Raw genomic sequence first — 11,777 nt, forward strand, 5'->3', positions numbered from 1 at the left:
TCAGTTCTTTGGTGTGCACACCTGGGACTGGACCTGCCGGCTCTTCGGGTAATTCTGTGCAACCGCCAAGCGGTTTTCCACAGCAGCTGCCCCATTTTACGTTCCCGCCAACAGCGCACAAGGGAGTTCTCCGCATCCTCGCCAGCACGTATTTCCCTCCTTTGGATAATTATTTTATTACCCATGCTAATGGGTGTAAAGTGTTCCTGTGGTTTTGACGCGCATTTTCCGAACGGCCGTTGACGTAGCGCATCTTTTCATGCGCTGTGTCTTGTTGTTGCATAAGAGTTCTTTATAGGTTCTAGATTTTACGTGCGTATCTGCAGATTTTAATCTTCCCACAGGTAACTCCAGTGTGTGCCACTACCGGGTTGGACTGTCCCCGGGTCAGACCTGGCTGGGGTGCTGACTCTCCACCAGCCTGCGGTGCCTCCCCGGACTTGTGCCCTAACTGCTGAGCCGGAGAGGCCTCGTCCGTAACAGGGTGATGGTACGCACCTGGGGGCTCTTTGGCGGGAGGTCAGAGCCAGGCCTGACTGGCTGCAGTGAGAACGTCACCGACAGAACCCGCGGGGGAGTTTTCCAGGTCCCTTGATGGCCCGCTGAGGCTGGCAGCGTTCAGGCAACAAGAAATTGATCTGTCCCCCTCTAATGGTGACTGGAAAGGTTTGGACCCCCGTATGGACCCCCACACACAGCTTGTGCGGTGCAGGGCCGAGGCGAAGACCACCCCAGCTCGCTGAGTCCTGGTTGCAGCTGAGCACTAGGCCAGGCGGATCACGCGCCGTGTTAATCAGCTTCCCAGCCTCCCTGCAAGGCAGCGCCTGCTGCCTGTCTGATGGTGGAGATCGCGGCCCGGATGGGGACCTGCTTACCCCTAGAAGCTGTCAAGCAGGAGTTGAAGTCGGCTGCCATGCCTGCACCTCGGAGCTCTGGGAGAGTCCACACTGTTCTCCACGCTGCAGGGCGAGCCGCCTGCCGCCCCTCAGAGGAGAGGAAGCCTGGCTGATGCCGCGCACACCTCCCCGTCAGCTGGTCTGCCGGCCCCGGGCTCACAGAATCCATCTCTGAAGCTTCCTGGTCTTAGAGCAGCTGGAAACTACAGATGAGTCCCCTTCCCCGCCCCCCGCCACTCCACACGTGCCAGGCACACTGGGCACCAGCTCCTGGGACAGCGGCAGGAGACGCTGCAGCCCTTTGGGGTGAATCACAGCCCACGCTCCTCCCAGGAACACGTCAGCTGCTCAGACCCCGGGATCGCGCGTGGTGTTCGAGTTCCCGGGACTAGAATACAAAGTGGTGCAGGTTCAGCGAGCGCGCCAGGTGGTACCACTCTTCCCCCCCCCCCCCCACCCCGGCCGTCCCTTCTGGGGTCAGATGTGTGCGCCCCATCCCCGCCTCAGACTGCCGTGTTCATGGTGGGAGAGCGGGGCTCCGGGTTGCAAGGTCACGACTGAAGGAGCTGGAGAGTCTGGCCTTCCCACCGGCCTGAAGGCGCGGCCCGATGGACTGTGCTGTCCCAGGAAATTGGCAGGAGTGCAGAAAGGATGCAAAACAGCATCCCGGGAGCCCGTCTTTGGGGTACAATCTGTGCTTCATCCGCTACAGCCTTAGCGTCCTCAACAAAGCGAGTGCAATCAAATGGTCATGTTGCTGGGGTTTGCTTGTTGTTTTTTTTTTAAATAACTTTTTCTGATTACAAAAGAAAAATTGACTTCTGAAAAATGTAAATGCGTAAGACATATGCTATATGCCAGGTTGAAGGCCTCCGTTTTAGGGTGAACAGGCCGGAGGTGGAGCAGTGGCCTTGGCCTACAGGCTGCTGGGTGGGCAGCTCCAGCCCCCACCCCTGGGCCCCAGCGCCCTTTTGGGCCCCGCCAGCCACATAAATCTGAAGGGGAAGGGCCCTTTGCCACCAAAGCTCGAGAAGTGCCTTCCTCGTGTGCCTCGTAAGCTAGCTCAGAGGCAATTCTCAAGGTAGATTCTGGCTCGTGAAGGAACCAGGTGGCCCCTCAGCTGACACTGAAGTGACAGCTTCTCGGCGCGGTCCAGGTAGGTGTGGAGAGCCACAGACAGCCGGCGCGGCTGGTGGGAGCGTGAATCTCCCAAGTCGTGAAGTCTGCTGGAAGGAGGTTGGGAGCCGCCAAGATGGGGCAGAGGCGTGGGCGTGGGCCCCGGGCTTCTGCCTCCCCGACGCAGACACTTGCCCTTCCTGCCTGGCCGGCCGGTGTCAGCTCGGTGCTCTGGGCCAGTTTTCCAGCCTGCTGACCCACGTCCTTCCAGAATGCAGTTTGGCCAGATCCTTCAGGGTCTGAACACTGAATGCTTTGCACTCCCAGGAATGTCCTGTGCCACAGCTTGTGTGCACAGAGACTTTCTTCAGGGTTTGTTGTTGTTGTTGTTTAATGTTTTTTATTTATTTTTGAGAGACAGAGCGAGAGAGCAAGCAGGGGAGGGACAGAGGGAAACATAGAATCCGAAGCAGGCTCCAGGCTCTGAGCTGTCAGCACAGAGCCTGAGACGGGGCTCGAACCCACAAACCGTGAGATCATGACCCGAGCTGAAGGACGCTTAACTGACTGAGCCACTCAGGCACCCCAGGGTTTATTGTTTTTTAAGTACAATTATCCCCCTGCTTATGGGTGGGGGATACATCCCAAGACCCCCCCGCAGTGGATGCCTAAAACTGCGGATAGTACCAAACCCTATATACTCTGAGTTTTACTATGCCTTTTCCCAGAACACATGAGAAAGTTGGAGAAAGTCCAATTTATAAATTAGGCACAGTAGGAAACTCACAATAACTTATAATAGAACAACTATAACAATATATTGTAATAAAAGAGATGTGAATGTGGCCTCTCTCTCCCTCTCAAAATACCGTATGGCACTGTACCCACCCTTCTTTTTTTTTTTTTTTAATTTTTTTTTTTTAACGTTTTATTTATTTTTTTGAGACAGAGAGAGACACAGCATGAATGGGGGAGGGTCAGAGAGAGAGGGAAACACAGAATCGGAAGCAGGCTCCAGGCTCCGAGCCATCAGCCCAGAGACCGACGCGGGGCTCGAACTCACGGACCGCGAGATCGTGACCTGGCTGAAGTCGGACGCTTAACCGACTGCGCCACCCAGGTGCCCCTGTACCCACCCTTCTTGTGAGGATATGAGATGATAAAATGTGTGATGAAGGGAGGTGAATGGCGTGGACCTTGTGACGTAGCGCCAGGCTGCTATTGACACGATGATACATCAGGAGGGTCATCTGCTTCTGGTCCGCAGTCGACCAGGCAGAACTGAAACCGCGGAAAGCGAAACCATGGGTAAGGGAGATCTACCGTCATCGCGAAGATTGGAACAACTGGACAGGTCGGCTCTAGGGAATGAAAGGTAGCCCCACTTCGTAGACTGTTCTGCAGCTAAGCGTTTCCTGAAGAGAAGTGCAGACAAGTGGAGTTACAAAAAGAATACGTTTTATGTACAGTAAGATTTATTCTGGACTCAGGGTGGAAGGGGTGTCGGTGACATGTTTTGAATTAGTAAGTTTCTATTTGCTGTTGGGGGGGGGGCTGTTTTTTGTTTTTTATCTGCATCGGCGATTCTCTCTGAACAGGTAGCATCTCTGCTGTGCCACAGTCATCAGAGCTCCTGGCTTTGGGTCACATGGCAAAGCTAAGTCAAGGACACAGATTGCCTGCTTTTGCCACCGTGGCCAGAGTCTAAATATTAAGACATTTAGACCCTGGGCTGAGCCCACAAGTGGCTCAGACAGACTTGGAGTGGCCCTTGCGTTAAAGGGGTGCGTGAAACTGATCAGCAACCGCTCTGGGCTGGCCCAGCACACGAGGTCCTGAAAAGGCTCTTAGCAAAATGATGATTTGTTTCCAGTTCTCTGGCCAGCAGCTGAAAGTCCCAGACACTAACCTTGGGTAAGTGATGTAACCACGAGCACCTCCTTTCTTTTTAAAAAAAAAAATTTTTTTTTCAACGTTTATTTATTTTTGGGACAGAGAGAGACAGAGCATGAACGGGGGAGGGGCAGAGAGAGAGGGAGACACAGAATCGGAAACAGGCTCCAGGCTCCGAGCCATCAGCCCAGAGCCCGACGCGGGGCTCGAACTCACGGACCGCGAGATGGTGACCTGGCTGAAGTCGGACGCTTAACCGACTGCGCCACCCAGGCGCCCCTCCTTTCTCTCTTTTTTTAATTCATCCTCGGTTTTTCTTGCTGAAATCATAGCGGGAGAATTTCTCAGAGCTACCTGAAGCATGGGGCTTCCACGGAGGGCACCACGTGGTGGGGTTTGATCATCTACGAAGAGGGGCTCTGGACTCAGCTGGCTTCCAGACTGCTGCCCCCGGCTGTGCCCAGCCAGCCCTCCACGGGGGTCCTGAGGAGCACGGCTTGGTCAGACACAGGCCTGGCACCGGGAGCCCCTTGCTGTGTCGGTGGGGAGGCAGCAGGGGCCAACAGTCTGGTCCCTATGTCAGCCAGGCCCCACGCGAACACCACTCGAGCAGTTACTCCGGACACCTGCCTGAGAGCTTGGTATTACGTAATTTACTTTACCAACAAGAATACCAAGGCCCAGCCTCTGTCTGCCTCCGGGCTCTTCCCTTGCCAACACCCGGCTGCCATTACAGCGGCTCAAAGCTCCCTGTGCACCGGTTCCCAAGCCAAGTGACCCGAATGGACCTTGGCTAAGCCAGTCTCCCGCCCTCTGACCCTCACCGCCGCCTCTCCGTGGAGCCATCCAGCTGTCTGAAGGCCCGTGGCAGGGCTCTCATGACCTTCAGAGGCAGCCCACGGTCCCACATCCAGAGGTCCAGGCATCTCGTCTATTCCATGTGCAGGCTCTCAGACGAGAGGGGACATTGATCCTGCTCCTTGTCCTGTACTCCCGGTTCAAAGGGGTGGGTTCGCCTCAGGAAACACACCAAGATGGGAAAGAAAAGGAGGATGGGAACAGTGGCGGGGGTGGCCACACCCTGAGCACTCATGGCCCAAAGCACACGGGGGGGAGGTGGGAACCTCACATTTCTCTGAACACTTGACGAGCTGGCTGGGGGGCAGCCCTGGCTTGCCACAGAAGACATGGGGGCTTGAGGAGTTTAGGCTTTGGGGGGAAAAAAAGAGTCCCTAACTAGTTGGTTCCCATTACTAAAGTGAAACGTCACACCAGGAATCCTGTAGTATCATCCCTCCGCGTAACCTACCTTTCCAGTTCGATCCTAACACCTCCAGGCTGATCCCGAGACCTGTGGCCAAGCTTCCAGGACTCCAAAGACCGGTGTATAAGGGCCCAGCACAAATCACACAGATGTTTGAATTTTTCCTTTTATTCTCATTCACATTCTTTGAGGCATAGCTTTGCTTCAGCAAGAAGGATACCAAAGACGGGAGGGATGCCTGGGAGGTGGGGCGGCCCTCCCTCCCCACCTCTGCCAGGCTTCAGTGAGGACACAGGCGTCAGCGGGGAGCAGTTCAGGTCGGCACTGTGGAGGTCAGGCCCGCTCAGCCGGCTTCCCCGGGAAGGCGCGGCCTCCGCTCTCCGGCAGGACCCAGCAGCAGCTAGTCGGACAGCCCTGCCTCTAGGCAAGGTGGGCAGCACAGGGAACCTTGGCTCCCCCAGCAGCGGAAGGGGGCTCTCCCAGGGGCCTCTCTGCCCAAAGAGAAAAATGGCCCGGTTGGAGGGAGAGGGGCCTTCCCCTGAGGTACGAGGTGGGCAGCACGCCAGACCGAGCTCCTGTTCCAGGCTAGAGGGGAGAGCTCGACAAGCCAACTAGACACGCAGGTGACATCGGGAGACGCAGCCTTTAAATCAGCCCCAAAGCTGCAATCCGGGGGTACCAGGTGACTCCGGCCCCTGGGGGACAAAACAAACACGTCGTATTTACCATCCAGCACCAGAAGCCTCGAGATGCCTGCAGCTGGCACCCGAGGAAAGCGCTAACTCACCCTCTCGACAGAAAAACGGAGCTGCCTTTATCCCCTGCCTAGGACAGCAGAAGCCGTGTTCTGTCAGTGCGTTCACTGCTGGTGACGACGGACCGAGCCCAAGGTCCTAGGGTCGGCCCGAGGGGCGGGAGAGGCCGGCTGCCCCAGAGGCCCGGGCTTGGGGCTCCCGGGACTGCTGCCCGGGACATGCTAACCCCGCGGACTTAGAGCACCCTCCTCTATTCTGGCTAAAGCAAGAGAAAAAGTGCTCTCCAAATTCCTGGAGGGGAGGCGCACACAGCTCACCAGCATCAGCACGAGTGCCGGCCGCCCTGTCCCCACCCATCTAGAGCAGACACTCGGGGGCCTGCAGGCCGCTGTAGAGCGCGAAGCCGATGTCGTCAATCTCCTCCTCGCGCAGGCCGCTCAAGAGGTTCACGCCGGGGTTGAAGTGGCAGGGCAGGCTGGCCCGCTCCAGGCTGTCGATGAGCGACTCCAGGGCCTGCAGGAAGCGCTCCCCCAGGGCCGCCTCGGCCCAGTCCACCTCCTCCTCCCCCAGGCGCAGAACCACCTGGGTCAGATGGCAGCGGTCCAGCCGCCCCAGGGCGGGGTGGCCGCGGCAGACCCCGCACAGCAGCCGCAGCAGCCGTCGGCGGGTCCCGGCATCACGCTCGTCCAGGGCCCGCAGCCTGGCGGCCTCTGCAGGGTACAGGTCCTGCAGCCAGAGGTTCCCGGCCAGCCCCTCCAGGGGCCAGGCCAGAAGGAGGCGGTCTTCGGCGTCGGCACCGGTGACCGCCAGGAGCACGGCGACGGTGAGCTCGAGGCGCTCGTGCTGCACGTCGAGCAGCAGCTCCTCCGAGGCCACGCTGGGCCGGATCAGGCACCCGAGGAGGCCGCCGATGGCCGGCCAGTTGACGGAGGAGGCCAGGGCCTTGCGGAGCAGCTCCAGCAGGACCCGGGAGGAGAGGTAGCCGCCCACCAGGAAGCGGTCCCAGGGGCTGCTCCCACGGGGATGGAACTCAAGCTGAGTCCTGCGCACGGCCCAGCAGCGAGGGTCCCTGGCCACGGTGTCCACGCCGGGCACCAGGCCCCACAGGCCCACCTCCAGCACCAGGGGAACCAGGAGGCGCACGCGGCTGGCGGCCCCCCCCTGGAGCCCGTCATAGAGCGGCCCGCCGGGCACAAGGGCCCCGAAGGGCAGTTCTGGGAATTTGTTCCGCAAGTAGGCCTGCAGCTCAAGGGCGATGTCACCGGCCAGCTGCTTGGCCAGAGCCACGTGGGCCTCTGGGATGGTCACGTGGTCCCGCTCGAACACCAGCAGCTTCTCCTGAAACGTCAGGCACAGCGGTGCTGGGGAGCTCGGCTGAGGCAACGGCTGAGGCTCGGTGTCTGAGGGCCCCTCTGCAGAATGAAGGGGTCAGGGACTGTGTCAGAAGACCCCGCGAAGAGCCAGGAGAACTCTACCCAATTACTACCCGTGTGACATCCTGGGTCTCGTCTTCTTCACCTGTGAAACAGTCACCTGAGAGGGCACTTAAGCTCAAGTCCTCACGCACAGGGAGCACGTGGTGACAAATTCTCACTGCCTCAGATCCCCCGCACCCTAAAACAGCTTCATGTAGAAAGGGAAAACAGGTTACTGGCCTCAGTTTCCCCACCTGGGGCCCCTCGCCGTCGTAACGCTGCTGCCATGCTCTGGTACCACCCTCCCAGTCGCATCTTGGTGGCCGGAGCCTTGACGCCACCCAGGAAGTTAGCAGGGCAGAGAAATACGCCACCATTAATCATGCAGGGAGAGGGCACCCTGGAGGAGCAGGGACTTGCACAGGTCACACAGGGCAGTCAAGGCGGAGTCTGGGTTGCATCTCCCAAATGTGACCACCAGAGGGGGACCTACCCAGGTTTGGGGGGCAGGGGTGCCGCTCACCAGGGGCAGATGGCAAGGGGGCGGGGAGCGATGCTGGCTGGCTGAGGGCAGCAGGTGGGGTCCGGGGCTGCAGGCGTGGCGTGGTCTTGAGTAGGGTCAGTTCCTTCCAGCTCTCCTCCAGGCATGTGGTGTCCCCTTTGGCATCATCCTCGTCTCGAGGGCTGGTGGCCCTGTCGATGAGCTGCAGGCCGAGTGACAAGGATCAGAGCATCTGAAGCCTGGGCAGCCGTGCCAAAGCCGGCGGCAAAGCCGAGGTAGCCGGGGTAGAGAAGCAGGTCCCAGCTGTGGGCTGTCCCCACCACCCTCTGGGGCCCCGCTGCAGGGAGGAGGACAGCGGTCCCCGGCTATAAGTAGCTCAGCCTGGCCTTACCCGCTTCACAGCCAAGGTAGCAATTCCCAGCACAGCGGCCCCACCAACACCCAGCACCAGGCGGGCATTGGCCAGGAGGAAGTCCACAGTGCTGCCCAGGACCTCGTCACGCTGCCTCCCCCGTTTCTGGGAGAACTCTGCCATGGTCTGTCCGCCTGTAAAAGAGCAGGGTGCAGGGATAGCTAGATGGGGGCGGCCAGGCTGGCAGTGGGACAGACCCCATCCTGCTGGGGTAGCTGACAGTAGAGCCCGTGAGAGGCGATCCTGGGAACTTCTCAGGAGAAAGGGTTTCTTGGGAGGAGATGGGGAGCTGCCCAAACCCTCCTCCCCCAAACCTACAAACAGCTCACCCATCCTCTGGACAGGGAAGGTCACATAGGCCTGAAACTTGTAGCAGGTCAGAGAAGGAGGCCCGTCTTCTCCATCCCACCCTCAAGGACCCCCTGCATCACCTCAGACCGTGAGGTGGGTCTTATCATCACGACTGCCATCTTAGAAACAGGCTGCCAGACCACACAGGGAGCGGTGTGGACTCGGACCCACGACTGCAAAGCTTCCTGACTCTTGCCCACCCCCAGCGTCCAATCGGTCTCCAGGGGCCTATGGCCAGGTCCTAGAGGCTGCTTCATCCTGGTTCTTAACAAGGGCTGGGCAGAGCAGGAGAAAACAGGCCTAAAGACACAGCTGGGGTCCCAGGCAGGCTGCTCTGGAGGGCCCCTCAGGCCTTTGAGGGAACCTCAGTGAAGCTCAGGGGGCCTCAGGTACCCCCCCTCCCCAGATCTCAACAGGGTAATAGAGGTATCAACTCAAAGGATGGGAGGAATGAGATGGCCCAGGACGCCCAGGGAGGGCAGGAGACACTCGTCAACAGGTAGGTGCCAGTCAAGGTTGAAGACCCAGTTGTGGGGACAAGCAAGCAAGGTTTCTCTAAAGACCCCAAACAGAACTGGCTTAGTGCATCTCTGGGCCCCTCAGGTTTAGAATAATAACGGGGGGTGGGGGGAGGCGGTGGCCGCTGTCCTCAGAGGCTGGGAGCCCAAGCAACAGAGAGAGAGGAGAGTCTGAAGCCCCGGCTTTGTTCACCTGTAAAATGGCACAGGCAGTGGTGAGGAAGGATTCACAAGCGAGGAGCCCAGAACTGTAGCGTTGGTTAGAGCCGGGCACTTGGGAAGCAGAGGCAGAGATCCTTCCCAGACCCAGGCCACCAAGCTCCAGCCTCAGGTTCTTCCAGGGGAAATCCTGCCCTCAGGCCCTGAGAGCTGAGGGGGTGTGTGACCAAAGCACAAGCTCACATACCAGGCAGTACCTGACCAGGCAGAACTGTCTTCTGTGCAGATGCCTGAGCAGATGACCATGGGCCCAGAGCCATCTTGGGCACCAAGGACTTCTGCCCTCCCTGCTCAGCTGTGGGTGCCCACGGCTCAGTTGCCAGGTGACCAGATGCCTAGAGCAGCTAAAGCCTGAATCACTGCGAGAGTCAGCCCCAACACCTCCCCCAATTTGGCCAGACTAAAAATAGGACAAGAGGGCTCTGGGGCCTGGGTTGGTCAAAGGCTAGGGTGATGACCCACCAAGGCCCTGAAGCCATTTTTAGTCTCCTTATCGGTGATCAATATTGTCACCCGTTTCCAGAGGAACCAAGAATCAACTCACAAACTGTAAAGCGCTTTAAATACCTCCTATCTAAAGTGGACTCGGAGCAATCCTTGGCGGGGTCGCACAGGCCCCAGACAGAAGCCTTCCAACTCCCCGAAGGGGGAGGGGGCGCGGGTGGTTAAAAATAACCGGACTCTGGGCTTCCGGGCCCCACAGCGCTCTGAGATGCCTCCCATCTTGCCCTTCCTCCGCCACACCTGCTACCCAGGGCAGGGGCTGAGCGGGCCGCGCAGCAGACCCTAGTGGGCCTGCCAGGGCCCCTTTCACCGGGATGGCACCCAGGCCCTGAGAAATGCTGAGCGGTACGCTAGACGTGATGGGGCGGAGTCCACATTCGAACCCCAGCCTGGGGCCCAAAGCCCTTCCCTCGTTCCCGGTCCTTGACCAGGGGCCCCGGCGGAGACCACGCCCCCGACCTGCGTCCGACGCACGCTCCACGCCCGGGACTGGGTGACCGGGGCCGCCCCGTCACACTCCGGCTCTACGTGCGTCGCGGCTTCAGCACAGCGACCGGAGGACACAGCGAGTCTGCTCGGGCCCCTGAGCCCGGACCCGCCTGGGAATGGAACTTGGAGGACCCGGGGACCGAACACCGAGGCCCCGGGGACTGCCGCTGACCTCCAACGCTTGCAGACAAGCAAGCCCTGCCTCCAATCGGAGCGCCCGAGGCCCCGCCCACGTTCGAAAATACTGCGCAGCTTAGCCAATGATACGTAGGCCACGCCCCCTCTCCGGCAATCGCCCTCCCTCTTGGGCGGGACTCTTGGACGCACTCCGGATTTAAAGGCGCAGGGCCGAGTTCCCCCCCCCCCCCGCCCCCACTCGAGACCCGGCGGTGTGGTGGTGGTCATTAGAGTTCAGAATGTTCATTAGAGTTCATTAGAGGCAGTCCCAAAGGCCCGTTGTGAAGGCGTGTGTGCTTGCATGTGAGGCAGCGGTGTGGAGAAAGATATCTGAGCTTACGTTCTTTTCCGGGCCTGCAAACAGGTGTTACCTGGTCCCAAGGCCCGCTTGCCTGACCCTTTAAGTCACCTCTGAGGGCGCCTCGGTGGCTTCGTTATTTTATCTGTTGGTCTGCTGGGCACACAGCGTGACTCAGGAGGCTACCCATGCCACCTGTTCCGTGTGACCTTGTGCGGGCCACTTTTCCATTCTGGCCTCAGTTTGCTCTCCTGTAAAATGGGTATTCAAGGCCGCCTCCTCTCCTGCAAAGGATGATTATGCATATAACCTGTGGCTCCCTCGGCATTTATTTATTGGGGATCCACTATGTGCCGGCTGGTGGGGGAGCAAGGAAATAGATAAGGGTGGGTGTTGACTCTAAGTGGGAATAATAATAATGTGCCACTTACTGAGTGCCTGCTGTATGCTCCAAGCTACAGTTTATTTGTTCCTGGAGACAACCTTAGGAAGCATTTCACAGGTGAGAAAACTGAGGCCAGGAGCAGGCCTGGGGTTTACCTTGAGTCCTAGGTCCCAAGGACCCAGGCGTCATGCTACCATTGGTCGCCATGCAGGGCCCAGTGCGGGGATAGAAGCTCCCAGGTCTCTGCGTCCCTGGGGCCTCGGTCTATAATCTCTCCAGAGGTCATGGCCAACACCAGCTGATGCAGCAGCCCAGGGGACAGTGCCTGGACGTGCAGGGCCTGTGACACCCCTCCCCCCACCATAGGTCGCTGGAATTTAGCCTGGGGGTTATGAAGCCTTCGGGAGCCCAGGGGGAGTCCGGACTTTTCGAGGCCTCTCGGGTCAGCGAACAGACGGGGAAACTGAGGCCCAGAGAGGTCTAACGCAGAGTGGGCGGGCCCGGCGCTTCCCCGCGGCGCGCCGCGTGCGCGGGCAGGCGAGGGGCGCGGCCCGGGCTCCGCCTGCCCGCGGGCCCGGGCGGG

General features: G+C 59.3%; 1 protein-coding gene across 6 annotated transcripts; it reads right to left on the reverse strand.

The window, feature by feature from the left end:
• Positions 1–5,317: 5,317 nt before the first annotated feature.
• Positions 5,318–10,568, reverse strand: MIEF2 (mitochondrial elongation factor 2). Of its 6 annotated transcripts, XM_045044197.1 has the most exons (7): positions 10,305–10,567; positions 9,316–9,491; positions 8,233–8,387; positions 7,863–8,043; positions 7,443–7,547; positions 6,242–7,336; positions 5,318–5,864 (listed from the first exon to the last, which is right to left on the reverse strand). In XM_045044197.1, the coding sequence occupies exons 3-6, from the start codon at positions 8,374–8,376 to the stop codon at positions 6,282–6,284; spliced, it is 1,485 nt and encodes a 494-aa protein (XP_044900132.1). In that variant the 5' UTR covers positions 8,377–8,387; positions 9,316–9,491; positions 10,305–10,567; the 3' UTR covers positions 5,318–5,864; positions 6,242–6,281. The 6 variants fall into 6 exon arrangements, 5 of the variants coding, with proteins under 5 accessions (XP_044900132.1, XP_019672813.1, XP_019672816.1 ...); XM_019817254.3 differs by lacking the exon at positions 9,316–9,491; XM_019817257.3 differs by lacking the exon at positions 9,316–9,491 and having other exon boundaries at positions 9,909–10,567.
• Between the last annotated feature and the right edge of the window lie 1,209 nt (positions 10,569–11,777).

Source organism: Felis catus, chromosome E1, assembly GCF_018350175.1.
Source record: "Felis catus isolate Fca126 chromosome E1, F.catus_Fca126_mat1.0, whole genome shotgun sequence".
In the NCBI taxonomy this organism is placed as follows: Eukaryota; Metazoa; Chordata; class Mammalia; order Carnivora; family Felidae; genus Felis; species Felis catus.